The sequence below is a fragment of the Doryrhamphus excisus genome, chromosome 20 (assembly GCF_030265055.1).
Source record: "Doryrhamphus excisus isolate RoL2022-K1 chromosome 20, RoL_Dexc_1.0, whole genome shotgun sequence".
NCBI lineage: Eukaryota > Metazoa > Chordata > Actinopteri > Syngnathiformes > Syngnathidae > Doryrhamphus > Doryrhamphus excisus.
In genome coordinates this window covers 798,090-819,589 of record NC_080485.1, presented here as the reverse complement: position 1 = coordinate 819,589, position 21,500 = coordinate 798,090, and the positions used below count along the sequence as shown (strand labels likewise).

Genomic DNA, 21,500 nt, shown 5'->3' with positions numbered 1-21,500 from the left:
TATTATGGCTTTATTTTCACAATATTGTGACTTTATTCTCATAATATCATAACTTTTCCCCCAAACTTTATTTTCTAAAAAAACACTTTTTTTTAAAAAAGTATTTAAAAGTATTTAAAAGTATTTAAAAGTATTACGTTCCTCATAATACTGTGACTTTTAAAAAATAACAACTCTCAACTCTATGCTGCAAGAATGGAGCATAGAGAAAAAAACGTTTTTTTCATGTAAAATTATGGCTTTTTTCTTGTGAGAATACAACTTTTAATATAATTATTATTTTAACTCTTACAACTGCTTTTCAATGTTCAATTTCAATGTTCTTCTTGTAATTATTTATTCTTTATTCTTATAGTATTTTGACTTTATTCCTGTAATATTATAACTTTTTCCGCAACCTAATTTTCCCAAAAATTACAACAGAAAAATGTAATCGTTTATCTTTAACGTTTTAATTTCATGCTACTAAAATTAGGTTATTTTTCCTTCCTAATATTAAAATGCTACTCTTGTAACATTATAACTTTTTCTTATTAGATGAAAACTTTTTTCTCATAATATTTTAATAAAATATTTTGACTTTATTTTTATAAAGTTACTGCTTTTTCATTTTTGGTGGTGCCGTTCAGCACTTTGGACAGCACTGCCGCAGATCGTTAAGAAGCAAAGACAAACTGAAAAGTTACCCTTTCAAAGTATATTTTAGCAACTTTTCGTGAAACCTAAGCTGGCAAATAAAAAATCACCGACACGTTGAACCGAGCAGACGGCCTTTTGGCCTGGAATGTTTGAATTCCGAAGGCCGCCCAATCAAGTCCCGACTAGACGTGTTCTTCACTCTGCAGCCTGCGGTCCCATGACAAAGATACCGCTACGAACGCTACATGAACCGCTGCAAAGTGCACAGCAAGTGTCTTTTTACGTTTTTGGTCCCGGCCAGAGTACCGCAAGTGTGAACGCAGCCTTAATCGGAAGTGAACCTCCACGACTACAGAGTCACATCATAAATTATTAGCTCCGTTTGTTGAAATGCAAGCACGGGTACAGCGCCGCACCTTCTGCTTGAAATGACAAAAACATCTGAAGGGATTTGACTGGCTTAAGCCAAGCCGGCGTCTCTCGCTTTGTTCCACCGCAAAGTGAAAAAGTGAAGGGGCCTCTAATTAATTCATGTTTGTCACAAATGCAAAGTAAATGTCGCGCGGCGAAGACGTCGCTTCGACGTGAAGTAACAAAGGAAGCAAAAAAAGATCATGCTTTTATGCTATGCTTATTTTAGCTTTTAGAGCATATCAAAAGTGAAATACAGAGGCACTTTTTGATTGTGATGCGGAACGCCAGCCTTGTCATGTATGCCGACTGTCTCTTTATTTCCCATTCCAAACAATATGCTGAAATCAGTAAATAATGCAAATGTCTTCATTTCCTAATTGCTTATCTAAGAGCAGCTTTTCCTTACACTTTGTATTCTTCATTGTTTGACAGTAATGGATGACGTTAGACCGTCTTTTCAAAACCGCTCCGTTAAAACCACCAGATGCACCTCCATCACCTCAAACGCTTGCTCGCCCAACGCCCTGCAAAGCAACCAGGAGGCCCCGCTTAAGCCCGGCGCCATCAACATCCCCCTCGTTAATAACCGTAAAGGAAGCCTGCTTCCCACGGGGCCGGGGCCGGGTCCTGCGGCTCGCCATTCCAAACTGCGCCTCAGTATCTCGGTCCCAGAAGACGCCAGATCCTTGGCTGAGAGCCGGCTGCACCGGGCCCGCAGTCTGCCGGTGAAATACCGCTACCACCCCAGTAATGCCATGCTGCACGGTCAAAGCAGCCGCTGTAGGTTGGCCCCCGAGCGGGATGCATCAGTCAGTAGCCCGCCTGTGCTGTTTGCTGCATGGTGGTTCCCTCTGCCGGGCTGCTTCCCGTTCCCCTTCCCTGCACCCGTTTGCCTGCCGGGTCGCTGGTTGCTGCTGCCTGAGCCGCCATCAGGCTGGGGGGTTGTGAGTAGCCCGTAGCTTGGAGGGGACTTGGCTTCGGCTGGGGAAACGCACTGGACGCCGTCCTTAGGTACTAGGTACTAGGAATGGGCCATCAGATACAGTTTTTTTTGAGGATTTCTTTAGGAAATTAATATTTTCATATTCATTGTCAGTAGATAGTTTTCAAGATTTTAATGAATTCTGCACATTTTGGATTGTATGAGCTACACAAATAAATCAGCTATTCCTACAGCAGAACAAATCTCTATTGGGAAAATGAACAAGAAATCAATATTATCAATTGTTTATTGTTTTGTTGTGAATTTTATGTATTTTTTATATTTATTGCCAAGGTAACACAAAGATAAAGAGTGTTTACTTTTTAACAATAAATTATTTCAAGAATAACAAGAATATTGCCACAAATATTGGGGAAAGAAAGACATATAATATATACCGTATTTAGTATTTCCAAATAAACCTTTTGTTCAGAACGATCCCGCCCATTCCTAGCGTGTACTTTTGGTTGGCAGCTTTCCGTGTGTTCCAGTGTCCCAAAACTGAGCGACTTCATGGTGTTTGGTTTTGTGGAAAGCTGCTGTGGTTTTAGATGCCCTCAGACGACACAAAAGAAGACATGGATCAGACGTCACTCGGACTTGTTTTGTGTTCTCTGATCTGCACTAATGCCAGGCGCTGTTACTGAGTTCTAACCAAAGAACTAATACGGGTTTGCAGTGTGAAACCCCGACAGTAGTGAGGAGCAGACTAGACTAGACTAGACCAGACTAGACTAGACTAGAGCCAAGCCTCCAGTCATTCTTGCAAAGTGCTTCGGACCACTCCCCCAACCCCGCCCTGCTGACCAAAATGGAATATTTAATCTTAGACGGATCATTAATTTGGAAGCTAGTCCTGACCTTGGTCTGCTGGAGGGTTATTTGTCCTTACTAGCCGCTTCTGACACGTCTCGCCCACTAATTCATGGCGCCCGTTAGCGCGTCCTTCATAATGTGTGTTGGAGTGTTCTCTTGGCATGGAGGTAGACCAGTAGAAGAGCCATTCTGTGCGATACAACTGGAATAATGGGCCAGGGCTTCGCATTGTCAAGAATCTAAAAAAAAACCAAAACACTTGAGATCCATCTCCATAACCTCTATTTACTGTATCTCATTGTCATTGCCTTCGCCCGCCACCCGCCGACAATGACAGTCTCTCCCATCACACGGCAATTAATGGCGTTAGGTAGGCATGGTCACGCTGATGCAGACTGCTAGAGGTCCAAAAACATCACCTGGTGGTCACCTCACCAGGTGTACAAGCTAGCAGTCATGAAAATCATTTGAAAGCCCTCGAATTCACCTTTCAGGTCATCAATTGGTTTTTCTCCTGCCTTTAAGTTCTTATACTTTACTAATAATCTTATCTTCATTTACTTTATTCATTTATGTTCGTTTTGTTGTTTGATTTGTTGATGAGTTATTTTCATGTCAGGTCCAGCTCACCTTGCCGCCCCACCCCCAAACATCCATTTCTGACACTTGTTTGTGTGTGTTTGCAGTCGAAGACGAGCATCCGTCCACGCTCTCGCCCAAAAAAAAGCAGCGCAACGGAGGGATGCGGAACTCGCCCAACTGCTCGCCCAAAATGATGAGGTAAGAGCCCCCGAACTGTAGGGGGGGGGCTGTTTAGGATGCCATGCTGTCAGCTGTTAATGACGGAGCTGAAATAATATTCCTTTGGTGAAAGGTGCCAGCGAGGAGCCCCCTCCCCACCCCGCCCCACCCCTCTCAACAATTCAAGTCCCAGCTGTCACCTCGTCCGGTCCGGTCCGGTCCACATGTACTCCTTAAACAATGCTGACACTAATGACATGGGCGGCCAATCAGGAGGACCTGCATCCTTACTTTGCCCCCGGGCCGCCTCTCTTTTGGGGGAACCCCTGCCAGCACCGTTCGGTACTTAGCAGCCATATGCTAGCTGTATCGTCACAATCCAATATGAATTGAAATATTACCTGCCTTTTATCCTGTCCTGTGCTATTAAATTACTCTTAATTGATCTTGAAAGATGAAAGCAGGGTAAGGTTTTATCCGTTCTTCCAGGCGACGGCACACACAAAACATACGCAGGCCGAGCCGAGCCGAGCCGAGCCGAGCTGGAGCGTTGGAGGAGATGCCACAGGACAGGAGCGCTCATAGCTGCTTTGCTCTCGGTTGAGTGTTGCGGAAGAAGGGGGGTGGGGGGGTGAGATGATTTCTCCTTAAGCCAAGGTCACAAGCGGTCGTATATGAGCTCCTACGGCTGGTCTGCGTGCACAAAAACGACATTCTGACTCGCAAGCCGTGGACTGGCTGCAGGATGGCCGCAGGGGTTCTTTGTCATGTCAAACAAACTCTACGGCCGCTCACGATTCTTCCAGGTTGTAAGACTAGTCGGTCGTGCGTTGCTCATACGGCGAAAGTCCATCAATCGCATGAAAAGTCGGTATATAAAGCTGCAGGTGTGCTTATGGCTTTATTGTAATTTAATGTATTGTAATTTAGTGCGCGTCTATTGTAATCCATATGTAAATGTTAACACGCTAACATGTTAAAACGCTTACGTTTACGCTTACGTTGGCTGTACGAATCAAGTGACCTCAGATTTTGTGCATGGTACGTTCCAGGTTGTACGTTGGGTGCACGATGATCTTACTCTGTCATGGTCAGCACAGCTACGGTTTCCACATAAAAACAAATAAATAAATAAAACACATCGACTTTGGGAATGCCACAAATCGTACAGCCCAAAAAATATCATACGTCCGGTTGTGACCTAGACTTTAGACATAAACTGTCTTGCAAGACCAGGCCAGCCAGTCGCCAATCAGACTGACCTATGGCATCGCTACGGGATTGGAAGTGCACATTAAGTGCTCTACGCACCTTACAGTCCAACCTACCTCCAAGTTCCCAGCGTCACTCGACGGGTGCTTTTTTTCGTCCAAGTTGAACAGCTGGAAGCTCTAGTACATTTGATTCTGCATTTGATCAAACTTACTTCAGATTTGTCCGATCAAAACACAATCGCTGCATATGAGGTCTTTCAAAACATCTGATACTAGCGTCTAATTTCTAATTTACTTCCTGCTTCGGCACTCCAAGCATCATGGGAACTGTAGTTGTTTAAGCTTAAACATGAAACCATCTGCTCTCTACGGTATTTGACTTGTCTTTACATGACGACACATCCATAAATGATTAGGAGTGGCAGCTACAACTGCCCAAATTATTTTAACTAATGATTCAGGCTGTCAAATGTCAAACGGAGCATCACTAATGTAGTCATTAATATTGTTTATATGATCATTGAATTAAAAAGTAAAAATTGTCCAGTCATATTTTTTTTTGCTAGTTTTCATTGTCGGGTCTAATAGACCAAATGTCGTGTATCGTCTCGTCTCGTCAATTGGCCCAACTATTCCACAGTTGTTGTTCTCGTCCCACAGTTGGGCAGTGACATTCAAGTGTACACCCCCGCCCCACCCCTCAACAACAACAGGCAACATGACGGAGCCCATGCAAAGACTGCAGAGGGAAAGAAAACTTCCAAAGATGTCCGTGTCTGAAGCGTACGACACGGAGGGTGGGCGTGAAGTGATTATTTTACTTCCACTTTTCCTACCCGGAAGCTATGATTTAGCCCCTCTCTACTAGCTAAATCAGATCACCAAAATAGTTTAAAAAAGCCAATAAAGTTCACCAACAACTCCAAACAATTTATCGCTGACAGAAGTTTTTTGTAGCCCCCCCCCCTCTTTAGGCAGCACCCCTCCCACTACGCTGGCACATCTATATGATTCTTGTCCGGCGGTCTTGCGGGCCTCCCCCTCAGTTCTCCATGAAACAATCACTTAATAAGTGAGCACACTTGCCAAAAGCATCGGCAAAGGCGGAGCGCTACCCTCGCCTTGTTTTCCATGCCCTCGCTGCAAAAGCGAGCCGGAATGCTGGCAGCTTTCCAGCCAACTTTCCTTAGCTGGACCCGAATTTCAGCACTAAATCTTTTTGTTTGTCTTCCTTGTTGGCTTTAAAGACGGTCCCCTTTTGCCATGTAATATACGATACGCCTCTCGGCTTTGATCTCGCCGTGATGATCATTTGCGCAAGTTATTTTCTCTCCGTTTGGAAAAGGCTTCAAAGCCGAGTTGAAGTTTTCTCTGCTTTAGGGATGCTTGGCGCTTCTGCAGGCTCCTGGGTACTGCCATGACAGGTCCTCTGTTATAGGTGTAGATGTTTTCTCCCAGTCTTAGCCCACAGCACAACATCAAATTACCCATCAACCCTCCTCCTCGTCCTCCTCCTCCTCCTCCTCCTCACAGCTGCCCCCGTCAACGTATAACAGCATTTATATTAAACAGTTGTGCTTTACAAGCTTGGTTTTATGCACAATGAAAAGTGATTGTTTGAGGTAGCCTCAGGGATGCTTTATTCTACAAGCAAAGACCAAGCAGGGGGGGTCGGGTGGGGGGGGGGGGGGCTGCGGCAGAGAGCTAGCAAGACAGCGAGCATCGTATGGTTTTTACAGGACTCGCCGCCTGAAGGCCTTTGTAAATAAATAATGATCAACAGATTGGCTGTGGGCTTTTGAAAAGCACGCCTTTGTCAGTTTGCATGATGGGGAAAATTTTCAAAGCGAGAGGCCGCGTTGGTAGTCTGGCAGGGGGGGGGGGATTGGGGGGGGGCAGCCATCCCCACTTTGGGACTGCAGAGTTGCACTGGAATAACTCGCATCTGTTTGAAATACATGCAGGAGGAGAGGGAAGGAGGGCGGGAGGAAGAGACACTGGGGGTGTGGGGGGGGGGGGGCGTGGGGGGGTACGCCTTATAAAGGAAATGGTTGTATAGCTATATAAAACCCCACATCATGAAATGCAGTCTTGTTGCTCAGCAGGGGATAAACCTTGCAGAGCAAACATACTAGATTATACATGATATATACCTTCATAGTGTATGTACATAGTAGAGGTACCTAGTATATTGTACATAGTATATGTGCATCGTATGATACAGGGGTGTCAAACATGTGGCCCCTGGCTGTTTTTTAATGGCCGAATAACATTCTGCAACGGAATAAACAGCAGTCTTTCAGTGGAAATCAAGTCAAAAATGAGAAAATTTAAGCCATATTAATAATAATAATATTTGAAATGTGTAGAAAATAGCAGTAATGACAAAAATTGAAAAATCTATTCAATTTTTCTACAAATTTTAGTCCATTTTGTCTCAGCCCATCTCCCCTAATGTGGTCAAATATTTGACATTTTACACATTTTAACTTTTCAAACCGATCAAGCTGTCTGCCACCTTACAAAAAAACTGAATATGTAATATGTGTAATATATATGTAATATATATGTAATATATATGTAATATATGTAATATATGTAATCTAAATATCCCTCCTGCTAGCGTAGCGTGCGCCGCGCTACATCTGACATTTGCGCTGACCCCTGCATGTCAGGGTTGTTCAATTCCCATCAAGCAGACGCCACGTGTCACCTCGCTAACAAGGTGCATCGTCACCACAACATCAACGCCGTCCTCACAAACCTTCGGGAGGGGCCGAGACCGACGGCGCGCATCCAGAATCAGTAAAGAAAAAAAAAAAAGTGTCAGGGTGTCATATGGGGGCTGACATCCCCCGGGCGTGGCACCGCCGCTCGGATGACTTGTCGAAGGTTCAATCCCGAGGCAGGGAGAAGGCAGAGGGGAGGATGGCGGTTGGAGGGGGGGGGGCTTTGTGACAGGCTGCCAGTCACGGCGCTGACAGCCGGGTGAAAGATAGCTGTCTTGGCGCAGACAGGAAGAGACGGAGCGGGAGGGAGGAGGAGGCAGGAGCCAGTCAGCCCCGCTGAGGAGGCGAGCGATGCCGAGCAGATTGAAGTTGATTGGCGCAACACGCGCCTCCGAATGAAAGATTCAGGCTGAGTGTAAAAACACTAAATGCTGTCAGTGTTATCATCACCTGCGCTAACCGATGGAGGCAAGTGGGGAGACGGGGGGAGAGAGGGTGGCTAATTGACAGCTTTTTTTCCTCCCTGCTTTGCAACCCAAATGCAGAGTGAAGGAAGCCATCAAAGCCTTGTCGGCGATGGCGGTGTCGATAGAGGATACCGATAGAGTGATGTGTCAAATTCCCCAGATGTTTACCCCCGCTTCCTCAAACTCACTTTGGGGTTCGGCAGCACATACCGCGTTATTTGTGCACAATTGTCAATAAAGTGCATAAGTCCCATTACAAGGAGGAATTTCTGCTCCATATCCCGAGTCAGTGTTGCGGATCAAAATGTCTGCACGGCCTTTGTAGAGCTGTGAGAAGACGTCGTGTAGAATAAGTGCAAGAGCGGGCGCGGCGTTAAAGCGGGAACGACAGGAGCCCTTTCATGGTCAGTGTTACACTGGATAAAACTTAGCGCCCCACTGCTGCAGATTAGCCCGTTTGCTTGTGACACGCCGCTGAAACATTCATGGCCGTCAGTCGGGGGAGGCGGAATGTGATTGGGCAAATGCTTGAAATATTTAAAGTGGGAGCCTGTTGGCGCTTTTTTCTGTACCGTTTGCACGGCGTGGCGTCAGGAGCCTGGAAGAGAGGCTAAAAGCTGGTAATTGGCGCTGCGTTGTGCGGCGTGTCAGTCTGTGGCGTTTAAGTCGGGCTGCGCTTCGCCACGGCAGCGCCGGCGAAGGAGCGCCTGGCTGCGTCTTTGAGCTTCGTGATGAGTTGACATCAAGGGCGTACCAAGTAAAAGTCAAAATTGCAATTCCCTCAGAAATTGCGTGTCGGTGCTGAGGCTGAATGCCAACAAAAGAAACAAAGACTGTGACTTTGGAACATCACAGCCCATCATAGCAATCCCAAAATATGCCCTTTATGTGGTTCAGCTTTGTTTTTTTTACATTTTTAAATGTTTTATCTTGGAAACTTGGAAAATTGAACATAATTCATTGGTTAATTAATTGGCTGTAATTCCAGGTCAAAATGTCACGTCATGGTAGTGGATGCCGTTCTCGTCTTTTTCTGCAAATGTGCGGGGCTGTGAGTGCTGGATCACAAATGTGCTGGGCTTCATTGTAGTTCTAGTACCAAGTCAACCGGGGTTCAAGACATGCAGAGCCCAACCCTAACCCTGGCTGCTCATTGGTTGACCCTAACCCAATTCCAATAACATTACAAATACCTCCACCCTAAGAGCAAAGCATTGTACCAAACCGTCTACCATGAAGGGAAATAAAACCCATCGAACAGGAAAAACCCTCCTCAACGTCATCCTCAGTGCTAAAAGTTATCCAAAAAAAAAAAAAAAAGGTTTTCCAATTTCCAATCACACCGGCTGTTCGGAGCGTGTACCCGAATACAGTGCACCTCGTTGGGCCATGCCAGGTGACTCCTCCCCCTCTATACTTTGCTTCTCCTGACCTCTGTAGCGGCACAAATTAAGACAAATCACCTGGTAGAGTTGGTCAAATCCTAATCTATTCCAGTTCTTCTTACCTCCAGGGGTGCATAATCTACACTTAAATCAAACTTTTAGAGTAGATGTAAGAAAAGTTATCATGTCGGTCCTGAAAAGCATAAAGTTATTGGTATCGGTTTGAAAAAAAAGATTGTGCATCTCTGAAAATGGTCTCTCCTGCATTGTTCTTCTTTTCCGAGTGATGCATTGATGCTGCGACACGACACCCCCCCCCCAACTTGATGTTGAAGTATTGTTGTTTGTATTCTTTCCAGTAGACACGACCCCCTTCTAATACCTGGTAATGAACAAATCGAAAACATGGACATGAATGTGAAGAGGTATGACTCTACTGGAATGTTTCACTGGTGCCCGTCAAAAGACATCGAAAAAGTTATCCTGGTGAGTGAACCTGAGTTTTATAAATGTAACCCCCCCCCCCCCCCACACACACACACACACACAAATTAATAAGACAGAACCTGAAGTAAGTATGCCAAGGAGCCAAACACGTGTGATATCATCCAATCCCATACTAACGAATATGTATTGAAATTTCTTTCTCTGCCTCTCTTGCTTCAAGGTGAGTTGGTGGCTTTCTTTATACCCCCCCCCCCCCATCCCCCTCCCACCGCATTTAGGTTTAAGTCCAAGGCGTTGCAGCCGTGCACTCGCATGCCTTTGCTGCGATGTTCCTGCAACTGGGCAGTTTGCAAGCGTTTAGGTTGAACAGTCAACCGCAGAAAGTCAGTTAGAATGGTTGGCATGTTTGGCATACCAGCATTACCCATTTGGGTAATGTCAATACTTGGCTTTGGAAAGGAAGACCATCAAAATGGCCGTGCTACCACCATGCTTCAGGGAATCACCCAGGCCATCCATCCATTTTCTGTACCGCTTGTCCTCGGCCGATTAACCAAATAAACCAGTGGGCCAGTTAGGACTTTGCTATTCTTATTGACTTCAACTTTTCATGTATTTTTTATATAGTTTTACAAATATTTCAACTTCATAAACTTCATAAATTTTCTTATCAAAATTTTATAACTTTTTCCCTAATGTCATTTTCCAAAAATTGCAACTTTAGTTAGTTTTTAGTCATATTACAACTTAATAAAATGTATTCTTAAATATAACTCCATGCTACTAATACAACATTATTTTTCCTCTGAAAATAATGCATTTATTATTGTAAAAAAAAAATATATTTTTGGTGGTAAATGGCTCCATACCAGTGGAGCTCATCCTGGTAAATTGGTGGTAAATGGCCCCATACCAGTGGAGCTCATCCTGGTAAATTGGTGGTAAATGCCGTCATTCCAGTGGAGCTCATCCTGGTAAACTGGTGGTAAATGGCCCCATACCAGTGGAGCTCATCCTGGTAAATTGGTGGTAAATGCCGTCATTCCAGTGGAGCTCATCCTGGTAAACTGGTGGTAAATGACTACATACCAGTGGAGCTCATCCTGGTAAACTGGTGGTAAATGACTACATATCAGTGGAGCTCATCCTGGTAAATTGCCTCATACAAGTGGAGCTCATCCTGGTAAACTGGTGGTAAATGGTCTCATACCAGAGGAGCTCATCCTGGTAAATTGGTGGTAAATGGCTCCATACAGGAGAGCTTATCCTGGTAAACTGGTGGTAAATGACTACATACCAGTGGAGCTTATCCTGGTAAATTGGTGGTAAATGGCCTTATACCAGTGGAGCTTATCCTGGTAAACTGGTGGTAAATGACTACATACCAGTGGAGCTTATCCTGGTAAACTGGTGGTAAATGACTACATACCAGTGGAGCTTATCCCGGTAAATTGGTGGTAAATGGCCCCATACCAGTGGAGCTCATCCTGGTAAACTGGTGGTAAATGGCCCCATACCAGTGGAGCTTATCCTGGTAAATTGGTGGTAAATGGCCTTATAACAGTGGAGCTTATCCTGGTAAACTGGTGGTAAATGGCCTTATACCAGTGGAGCTTATCCTGGTAAACTGGTGGTAAATGGCCCCATACCAGTGGAGCTCTGTACATGAGTGTTATTACTTGGTCCAAAGCTTTCCCTCTAAGCTTGGTGAGGGTCTTCTCCAGTATTTGCCAAACTTAGCCTAAAGTCTTACAAACTGCGTTCATCTCCAACTGAGTTAAGTGAGCGGAATGTTGGTTGCCCAAACAAACTTATGTTTGTTATGAATATTCAAGCCAGTATTTTTGCATTTTAATGAGCTTTCGTCCCCTCACAGTGTTGTGTCTGCTGTCCCTCCCACCCTCCTCGTATCTCCACTGCAGACGCGGAGTGAAGCCTCCATGACGGTGCTGAGCGGCCATGTGGTGGTCTGTATATTTGGGGATGTCACGTCCGCTTTAGTGGGGCTGCGAAACTTGGTGATGCCTTTAAGAGCCAGCAACTTCCACTTTCATGAACTCAAGCCCATTGTTTTCGTGGGCTCGCTGGACTATTTGCGGCGGGAATGGGAGACGCTACACAACTTTCCCAAGGTCTCCATCTTACCCGTGAGTCTACCCCGACGGCCGCCTCGGCCTCTCGTAGCCTGCTTTTGCTGCATGCGCATCCGGCACACGCTTAGCTAGTCTGACCGATGGTAAGAGGAGGAAGTCGTTAGCGCAGGCTGGCCTTAGGTTAGTCCTTAGGTTTAGTCCTTCGGTTCAGTCCTTGGGTTCAGTTCTTAGGTTCAGTCCTTAGGTTCAGTCCTTCGGTTCAGTCCTTAGGTTCAGTTCTTAGGTTCAGTCCTTAGGTTCAGTCCTTCGGTTCAGTCCTTAGGTTCAGTTCTTAGGTTCAGTCCTTAGCTTCAGTCCTTAGGTTCAGTCCTTCGGTTCAGTCCTTAGGTTCAGTTCTTAGGTTCAGTCCTTAGGTTCAGTCCTTAGGTTCAGTCCTTAGGTTCAGTCCTTAGGTTCGGTCCTTAGGTTCGGTCCTTAGGTTCGGTCCTTAGGTTTAGTCCTTAGGTTCAGTCCTTAGGTTCAGGCCTCTGGTTCAGTCCTTAGGTTCAGTCCTTAGGTTCAGTCCTTTGGTTCATTCCTTAGGTTCATTCCTTAGGTTCAGTCCTTAGGTTCAGTCCTTAGGTTCAGTCCTTAGGTTCAGGCCTCTGGTTCAGTCCTTTGGTTCAGTCCTTAGTTTCAGTCCTTTGGTTCAGTCCTTAGGTTCATGCCTCTGGTTCAGTCCTTAGTTTCAGTCCTTTGGTTCAGTCCTTAGGTTCAGTCCTTAGGTTCATGCCTCTGGTTCAGTCCTTAGTTTCAGTCCTTTGGTTCAGTCCTTAGGGCCAGTCCTTTGATTCAGTCCTTACGTTCCGGCCTTTGGTTCAGTCCTTCCATCGGCTTCTCCAAAGCTGCATCATTCCCAGTGTCACAGCTTGAAAACTTGTTAGCTAATTTGCCAAACTCCACGCCGCTCGCTTCTTCAATTTGTTTTTCTCCTGTCTCTGCCTTCTCCTTCCCTCTGTCTTCCCACCGCCTCCTCCTCCTCCTGCTCCTGCTCCTCCTCCTCCTCTCACCCCGAAGGGTACACCATTAAGTCGGGCAGATTTAAGGGCTGTCAACATCAACCTCTGCGACATGTGCGTAATACTGTCAGCCAATCAGAACAATATCGAGGATGCCTCACTGCAGGATAAGGAATGCATCTTGGCATCGCTCAACATCAAGTCTATGCAGTTTGATGACAGCATCGGAGTCTTGCAGGCAAATTCCCAAGGTAAGGAGCGTCCTCTCAGACTCCGCTGGTGCCCGGCGGGGACAGCTGGCAAGAAGGGGAGTCAAAGATGTTTGGAAAAATAGGGGATGACATCGGGGATATTTATAGGCACTGTGAAGCCCCGAGTATTGATCCATATCGGTTATCAATCAGTCAGGTGCCCGAAGGAAGCAATGATATACTTCAAGAAAAACTGCATCTCAGCGTTGTGGAGAAAAGTCGAATCCAAACTTTGGTTCTTTTTTTCCCTGTTTTCGCTGTTGTTGATTAAAAAAAAAATATTATTTTAGTTTATGACTTTTTACAAATCAAAGCAGAAGGTCCAGAGAGCCGCCATGTTTTAGGAGAACGCCAATGCTGTTATTTCTGCAGCCTTGAGTGAGCGATGCGCCGTCGATAGCCGCGCGCCCCGGCAACAATAAGCGGGGGTAAATCAGCACCAAGAACCGCTCTAGGGAGCACTATTCACAGGAAGCCGCCCCGCTACGGACTGTCCCGTGTCCTCTCCCAGGGTGGATGGATGGAGCCCATCGCCATCAATAATTGGGTCTTATATCAAACGGCCGCTTGGCTGAAAAACACTTGACTTTAGCGAACGGCACCGCAGCGCAATCATGCATACATCAGGAATTCCACACATAGCCAGACACTCCCGTTGTATCATAGTAACGCTTTAGGGCTGGCAGCGGTGGGGATGGTGGGGGGAGTTCCTTCCTCCCAGCGACGCTCCCATTCAGACGCCATGTCTGCGGAATTTAAAACAAGAAGGTGCAAATGAATAAGTAAACAAACGCCTTCCTGGGGGAGAGCTTCTCACGGCTGCTGTAGCCTGCAGTCAACCGCAGAGCACCGCCGTGCCCGGGGGGCTACAGGGATGGGGGGGGGGGGGGGTAAGATACGTAACCTCGATCCCACTTGACTGTTGCAACATGCTGTCAAACACTTGAAGGAGGGCCAGCCTCCAGGAGATGATAGATGGATCCGTCATTTTAGTAGCATGGAGTTGCAATCTGTTTTATTAGAGTAACGTCAAATTAAGACGAAAGAATAACACTGGAGGAGTAAACAGTTGAAACGTTGAAGTAAAAAAGATGTACTATTTACTACTATTGTACTATGTACACCATGTACTATGTACAATGTACTATTTTTGTGGTGCAGAGTTGCATTGTAGCCGTTGTGCAATGGCAATAAAGGCTATTCTACTCTAAATGCGAAGAGATAAAAGGCCTGTTAAAAGAATTTTAATTCCAGGACAAACTGGAAATATTATGAAGAAAAATAATTGAAACATTAAGGAAAAAGTAGCAAGTAAGACAGTTGAAATCGTTGGAAAAAAAAAAAAAAACAGCAGCAATATGGGGGTAAAGTCAAAATGTCACGAGACAAAATTGTAATAGTAATAGTGTGAGGATAAAATTATGTCATTTGAAAATTATTTGAATATGTCATGGAAAATTAGGTTGAGGACACGAGAAAAAAGTCACAATATTAGTCATAAAGTCATAATTACATAACGATTTTAAAAAGAGTTGAAAAAACAGTAAAAGTGGAAACAATTTTGAGAATGACAATAATCACGAGAAAAAAATTTACAAAAATATATTTGTAATATTTTATTTAATAGCAAATATGAAAGAAAAAATATTTTTTGAGGTTGGAATATTATGAGAAACAAAATGAAGCTGTACTTTCTGGAGAATTAGGTTGAGGAACAAGTTATAATATTACGGGAATAAAGTCCTAATACTCTGAAATATTATGAAAATGAATGTAATGTAATAATAGAACGACTTAGCATATCTACATGTGTCGCTTTACAAAATATCCTCTCGTTTGTCAAACTCGCTGGGAAAGTTTGGACCCCCCGGTCTAGTTGCCGCCCGCGTCCCACTGTTGGCACCCGTACTGCAGTTTGAGAGTCATCAGCATCAGCGGTACGCTGACACGTGACAGACATTGATATGTGGCGCTCAAAGCAACCAGACGAGCATCAACTCTCCTTTTTGTGTCTTCTTCTCGTCTGCTCCGTGTTGCGGATGAGAGCGGCGGCTTTTAAACATGGCGCCGTCGTCATCCTGACAATGACTCTCCGTGGAGACTCTTGTTTGTTTTCCTCCAGCCGGCGTCGTCTTCCAACAAAACAATGCAGCTCGTCGTGATAAAAAGTTGACTCTCACAGACAAAGTCCACTTGACGAGTGAGCGCCCGGTAACGGCAACGGCAACGGCGCCGTTCATCACGAGGCGCGCGTCACTTCAGGTTGTGCATCCTGACACCACCCACACAGAAAAGGCCCCCTTCAAAGACAAATAGTGACCCGAATGTCTGGCGTATTATTATTACCTTGCTGGTGGCGTTGGCTGCAGTCAGCACTAAATGATGGATGTCAAAACACAGCTGATGCATTATGCATCCGGCATTACCAATTGAAGGTGTTTACTTGTCACTTTGAGGGGAAATGTGAAGTCGTGCGGATTCACGCCGCTGTCACTTCGCACTCGTGCGCACGCCCCAGCCGCCATCCACGCCATTTCCCCATAAAAGGTTTTCTGGTATCCACTTTATTGTTACAAAATGAGCGACATGCAAAATTGATGGCGCGCTGCTGATGGAGGGGCAGGAATACTAAACATGTCCTAGCCGACCCCTAAAAGCACTTTTTTAGGCTCCTTCTTGTCATTGGAGACACTTTATGCTGACTTGGCTGACATGCACTATGTGGAATGCCATCCATATGCACGTGCAGGATCCGGGCCGCAATGTGCACGCTGCCACTCGGAATATCAGGGGAAAACAGAATGCCAATTCACATATTTCTAAATCTATATTACAAAACTACTGTAGAAAGTTGGAATATTATGGGAATAAAATCTAAATATTATTAAAATAAAGTCTGAATATTAGGAGAAAAAGTTGTAGAAAATGAATGAGAAAAAAAGTTTTAATTTTAATGAAAATAAACTTCTCATATTCCAAGGAAAAGTAATCCTGTTTTAGTAGCCTAGCATGAAAATATTAATAAAAGAAACTTTGGGGAAAAGTTCTAATATTATGGGAATAAAATCTAAATATTATGAAAATAAAGTCTGAATATTACGACAAAAAATCGTATGAGAAAAATAGTTTCAATTTAATGAGAATAAACTTCTCATATTCCAAGGAAAACTAATCCAGTTTTAATAGCCTAGAATGGAAATATTAAGAAAAAAAATAAATCTAAAAAAAAATCTAATATTATGAGAATAAAGTTAAAAAAAAAATAGGAGAATAAGGTCATAATTATGAAAATTATATTTATAAGAATAATAATATTAAAAAAAACACAAATGGAACATTTTATAAAAGAAATGTCTTACAATATGTAAAATATATTTTTAAAAGTTGCAGTTTTCTAGGAATAAAGTCGGAATATTATGAGGGGAAATGATGTCATTTAAGTATGGTGGAGTGAAATATTAAACCAACTTTTAGTAATGAGACACAATTTTTTTTTTACTTTTGGGAAAAAGTTATAATATGGGAATAAAGCTCAAACAAATATGAGAATGAAAAAAACAACAGCAAAAATGGGAAGAGTAAAGTTAGTGGTACTAGGTTTTTGGCCTCCGAGATGCGGTAATTTCTTGAAGTACATTGAAGCCAACGGAAGTACCTAGCTTATCTACGCGGGTCGTCGGACAAAATATCCTTGTTATGATGCTTTTTTTTTGTGATGTGCAGGTTTCACGCCTCCTGGAATGGACAGGTCATCTCCAGACAGCAGTCCAGTACATGGCTTCGTGCGCCAGGCTTCCGTCACCACCGGATCCAACATCCCCATCATCACGGAATTAGGTAAACCTCGCCGGCCGACAACATCGACAAATCCACAAATCCACCCCAATGGAAACGGACTTTGTAGTTTTGGCTTCTGCTTGGCCTGACGCAAGCTAACGCGTGTGCGGTACCGTATGTTTCTTTAAGGGGCGCTGCCGCCACATCCCTGCAATTTGTCCCTTAATGCATAGGAGAACCTCTGATGGGGGGGGGAGAAAAGAGAGTGAAAAGGGGGGGAGGTTGGGGGGAGAAAACTGCCTGGGTTGCAAAATGGGTCCATTTATTAATAACAATGGCAGTAGACTGTATTCCCACCAGTGCCGGGGACTCATGAAACTTTCAGATCTCTGAGGGGTCTTCCACGAGGCACCAGAGACCGCCCGCTCTGTCCCCCCTGACCCAATTAGGGAGCAATGGAGCATGAGAGCAAGCTGGGAAAAAAAGGCCAAGGAAGAGAAAGAAGCCGCCTGATGTTAGTTTGTACGCGGGTCGGCCATTACCTGCACGGCGCCGCTCCCGTTTGACCGCACACGTGATCATCGCAACACCCCCGTTCTGTCCTTGTCAGCGACGCCCCCGCACCCGCACCCCCACCCCGGCCCTCCACCGCCGGTGCATCAGTACCGTCCTCCCTCAGGAAGTAATAGCCGTAGAACTTCCTGTCATGCCTTCACTGTAGAGGTAGGGAACCTCCGGCTCGGGGGCCAGATGTGTCTCTCTTCACGACCGCGTCTGGCTCCCAGATATTTCTTCTCACCATAACTTTATTGACATTTTAAAGATAAACATGGCGGACACCACAGTGTTAAATATAACATTCAAAATCTAAAACTTTATTCTGCATTTGCATCGTTGCATAGTTGTATTGAACAAAAAAAATGAGGATATGTCGCTCAATATGGAAATACATATTTCTATTTATTATGAATTTCATGGATTTTTTAGCCACACCAGCCCCCCCCCCCCCCCCCCCCCCCCCCCCCACTTCCAGCAGCGGCCATTTTAGAGGATTTAGGCTGATCTTTCAGGGTCCTAACGCGTGTTCTAGGACGGAGCCAACATGGAACGTACCAAGCCAAGGCAGCCATAATGAATGGTAAAAATATCATACGACAATCAATAGAAGACCATGCAACAAACTATTACTAGTAGTACTAGTACTAGTACTAGTACTATTACCTTTGTGGGTTGCTTTGTTTAGTTTTTTTCCTCCTCTGCCTCTTTTTGGGGACCCCAAGACGCTCCCTGAGCTGAAGTTTCATTGTTTATGTTGTGACCTGGGAGGGCATCCATCCCCCAAATCCAGCATGGGGGTCCACGGTACCGGGTGTTGACTTGGGCGGCCCCTCGTACGGGCGTGCACGTGTACCTCGTGTTTGGGTGGTGTGTCGAGGGGCCTGCGTGGAGCACCAGCGGCCCTCTTGTCAAGCTGTTCCAATAACGCCGCCATCTCTCCCCCCCCTACCCCCACCCCTCTGCGCTGCCTCGCCACCGTTAGACAAACCGGGCAAACCGCCGCCATCGGTTTCACTCAGTCAGGAAAAAAAAAGCGGGACCAACATACAAATGATAACCGAGCTGGGTAAGCTGAGCCTTTGTCCTCCGCTGCCGCCTGTCCGCCGCCCCCCCCGCCCCGCCCCGCCCCACCCCGCTCCTCATCAGCTTGTCTTGATGTAGCTGGCTGCAAGTCAAGGCCCACGCTGCTCCCATGGCTTCGCTTTCAACGCATTTTGATTCTTCCTTCGACTTGAAATTGACTGTGTTGTTTGGGGCCCTTTTCTTTTTAATGATTTTTTTTTTTTTTTTTTTTTTTTGCTTTTGTGTTTTTTTGCACCCCACACCCCCCACCCCCCACCCCCACACTCCAGTTGCGTTTGCAGAGCATCGCTATGAGGTCTTTGATCATGTTCAGTCTGTCCTTGTGGCTGTTTTCATAGCAACACCTCCCTCTTGCCCTCCCGTTCCTCCTCGCACACACACACACACACGCACACACACACACACACACACACACACCCTTCAGTACTTCGGCCCAGGCTTGTTTGCATCACCCGCTTGTCTCTTTGATTGACACTTCTGCTCCCGAGCATCAGCAAGCCTGCAAAGACATCAGATTTGAAATGAAAAGAACTTTCCTCTTGTAAAATGTCTTTCTTCTCCATTGGCTCGTCTCTCCGACCAATCAGAACCTTGCATGCCAATGGGGAGGAATTGGATGTGGTACTTTCTTGCTTTGATTGAAGTACTATTGTGTCGTTTCCAGGGAAGAGGTAAATAAAGAGTGTAGCTGATGATGTGACCAACACATCCATCAACGGGAGAAACAAAGCAAACCTAGCATGACCTCACGTGTGCATGCTCGTCATAAAAAGGCCATTGTTGAAGTCTCCGGGAATACCACGGAAGTATTCTTTACAATTGGTGTGTTTTATAGTAATAGGAATGTGTCTCATGATCATATCTGGGCTATTGGAACAAATCCTTCCCAGGGGACTTGGACAATGGTTGCTTATGTTTAGCTCTCATTTCTACTTAGTTGCTTTGTCAATAGTACGTGACTTTGATCCTGCATGTCCTGCTGTCCTCTACGTCTTACCAAAATACACCTTTTATTGGAATCATTGAGTACATAGTATATGTTTACATTCAATTATCTGTAGAAGAAATCCCAACAAATGTATTGACAAAAATTGTGGAATTAAATTATCTATAGAAATATGTACAAAATTATGTTTTATTACTATACCTGGACAAACTATATATACAGTGTACTTTTACATGATACACTTATATACATTTATTTGGGAAAAAAATGACATTAATTTCAATTATCTTTAAAATAAATACAATAATATAAATTTTTGTTCCCATACATTCATGGACAAAACATATGATTGTACTGTGATGATATAAGAAACTATATACTGTACATTTTTGTATTCAATTATGTTTTATTTATTTATGTTTTTTTAATTATCTTTAGAAAAAAAACAACAAAAATATGTTTTCCTTTTTTAAAAATGTTTTTAAAAATAAATGATGTAGTATACTGTATTTCAATAATTAATTCCACATGGTACTATCATTTACAATGGTTGAAATTCATGAAATGAATAAATTGTAGTTAACATGTTATCATTATTATTATTATTACTATTATTATTATTATTATTATTATTATTATTATTATTATTATTATTATTATTATTATTATTATTATTATAGCCGTAGTTTAAATACATTTCTTAAAATTTTGGAAAAAAATGTAATGTACAGCAGCTGTGATATGAAATTCTAACCATTATAATTGTATGCATTAATATCAATGTGGTATTATAAAATGTAGTTTTTATCAAATCCTCATTCTTTCTATTTTTTTAATAATGGAAAAAAATGAATAATTATGTACTCTTGTTAAAAACATCTTTCATTACATTCAAGTGTAACGTTTTCAGTAGTCATAGTAACGGTCCATGATTGAGTCACATTCAGTCATAAAAGTCTGATAATTCTTTTAACTGAGAGGTCAAATATGAAATAAATATGAAAATATGAAAAATATTTTTCCCTGTTTATAAATTCCTGCATCAAATCTAAAAGCTGTCGTCATGTGACCAATGCATCCTCCTCTAACTTGCGCTGCGTTTGCGTCCGCCTCCAGTAAACGACTCCAATGTTCAGTTCCTGGACCAAGACGACGACGACGACCCGGACACGGAGCTGTACCTCACGCAGCCCTTCGCCTGTGGCACCGCCTTCGCCGTCAGCGTCCTTGACTCCCTGATGAGCGCCGTAAGTCCACTCATGCCGCGTGCTCGCCATGTCAACATATTGACCAGTTACTGCTAAAGTCTATTTAGAAGGTAGTAAAGAGGTTTGCCATGTCAGATTTTATCTTACTGTGTCTACTATATTGGGTATTAGGAGTGCAAAGGTGACTATAGGGGTGTTATTTTGTGACGAGAGGGCTCTAATAATGGCAAAAAGGGTAAATAGAAGGTGGTAAAGAGGTTTTCCATGTCAGATTTTCTCTTACTGTGTCTACTATATTGGGTATTAGGAGTGCAAAGGTGACTATAGGGGTGTTATTTTGTGTCAAGAGGGCTCTAATAATGGCAAAAAGGGTAAATAGAAGGTGGTAAAGAGGTTTTCCATGTCAGATTTTATCTTACTGTGTCTACTATATTGGGTATTAGGAGTGCAAAGGTGACTATAGGGGTGTTATTTTGTGTCAAGAGGGCTCTAATAATGGCAAAAAGGGTAAATAGAAGGTGGTAAAGAGGTTTTCCATGTCAGATTTTCTCTTACTATGTCTACTATATTGGGTAATTGAGTGTAAAGGTGACTATAGGGGTGTTATTTTGTGACGAGAGGGCTCTAATAATGGCAAAAAGGGTAAATAGAAGGTGGTAAAGAGGTTTTCCATGTCAGATTTTCTCTTACTATGTCTACTATATTGGGTACTTGAGTGTAAAGGTGACTATAGGGGTGTTATTTTGTGACGA

The 21,500-nt window shown here is 43.9% G+C and overlaps 1 protein-coding gene across 37 annotated transcripts in view; it reads left to right on the top strand.

The window, feature by feature from the left end:
- LOC131108012 (calcium-activated potassium channel subunit alpha-1a) overlaps window positions 1-21,500 on the top strand; it is a 156,862-nt gene that overhangs the window by 122,389 nt on the left and 12,973 nt on the right. For 18 of the 37 annotated variants that reach the window (XM_058058621.1, XM_058058608.1, XM_058058619.1 and 15 more), the window contains 7 exons: window positions 3,538-3,631; window positions 9,747-9,873; window positions 11,757-11,981; window positions 12,984-13,176; window positions 16,900-17,013; window positions 18,494-18,577; window positions 20,657-20,787. In XM_058058621.1, coding sequence (XP_057914604.1) covers window positions 3,538-3,631; window positions 9,747-9,873; window positions 11,757-11,981; window positions 12,984-13,176; window positions 16,900-17,013; window positions 18,494-18,577; window positions 20,657-20,787 — 968 coding nt within the window. Of the gene's footprint in view, window positions 1-1,485; window positions 1,834-3,537; window positions 3,632-9,746; window positions 9,874-11,756; window positions 11,982-12,983; window positions 13,177-16,899; window positions 17,014-18,493; window positions 18,578-20,656; window positions 20,788-21,500 lie in introns of all 37 variants that reach the window. The other 19 variants (XM_058058631.1, XM_058058625.1, XM_058058609.1 and 16 more) reach the window with 2 other exon arrangements.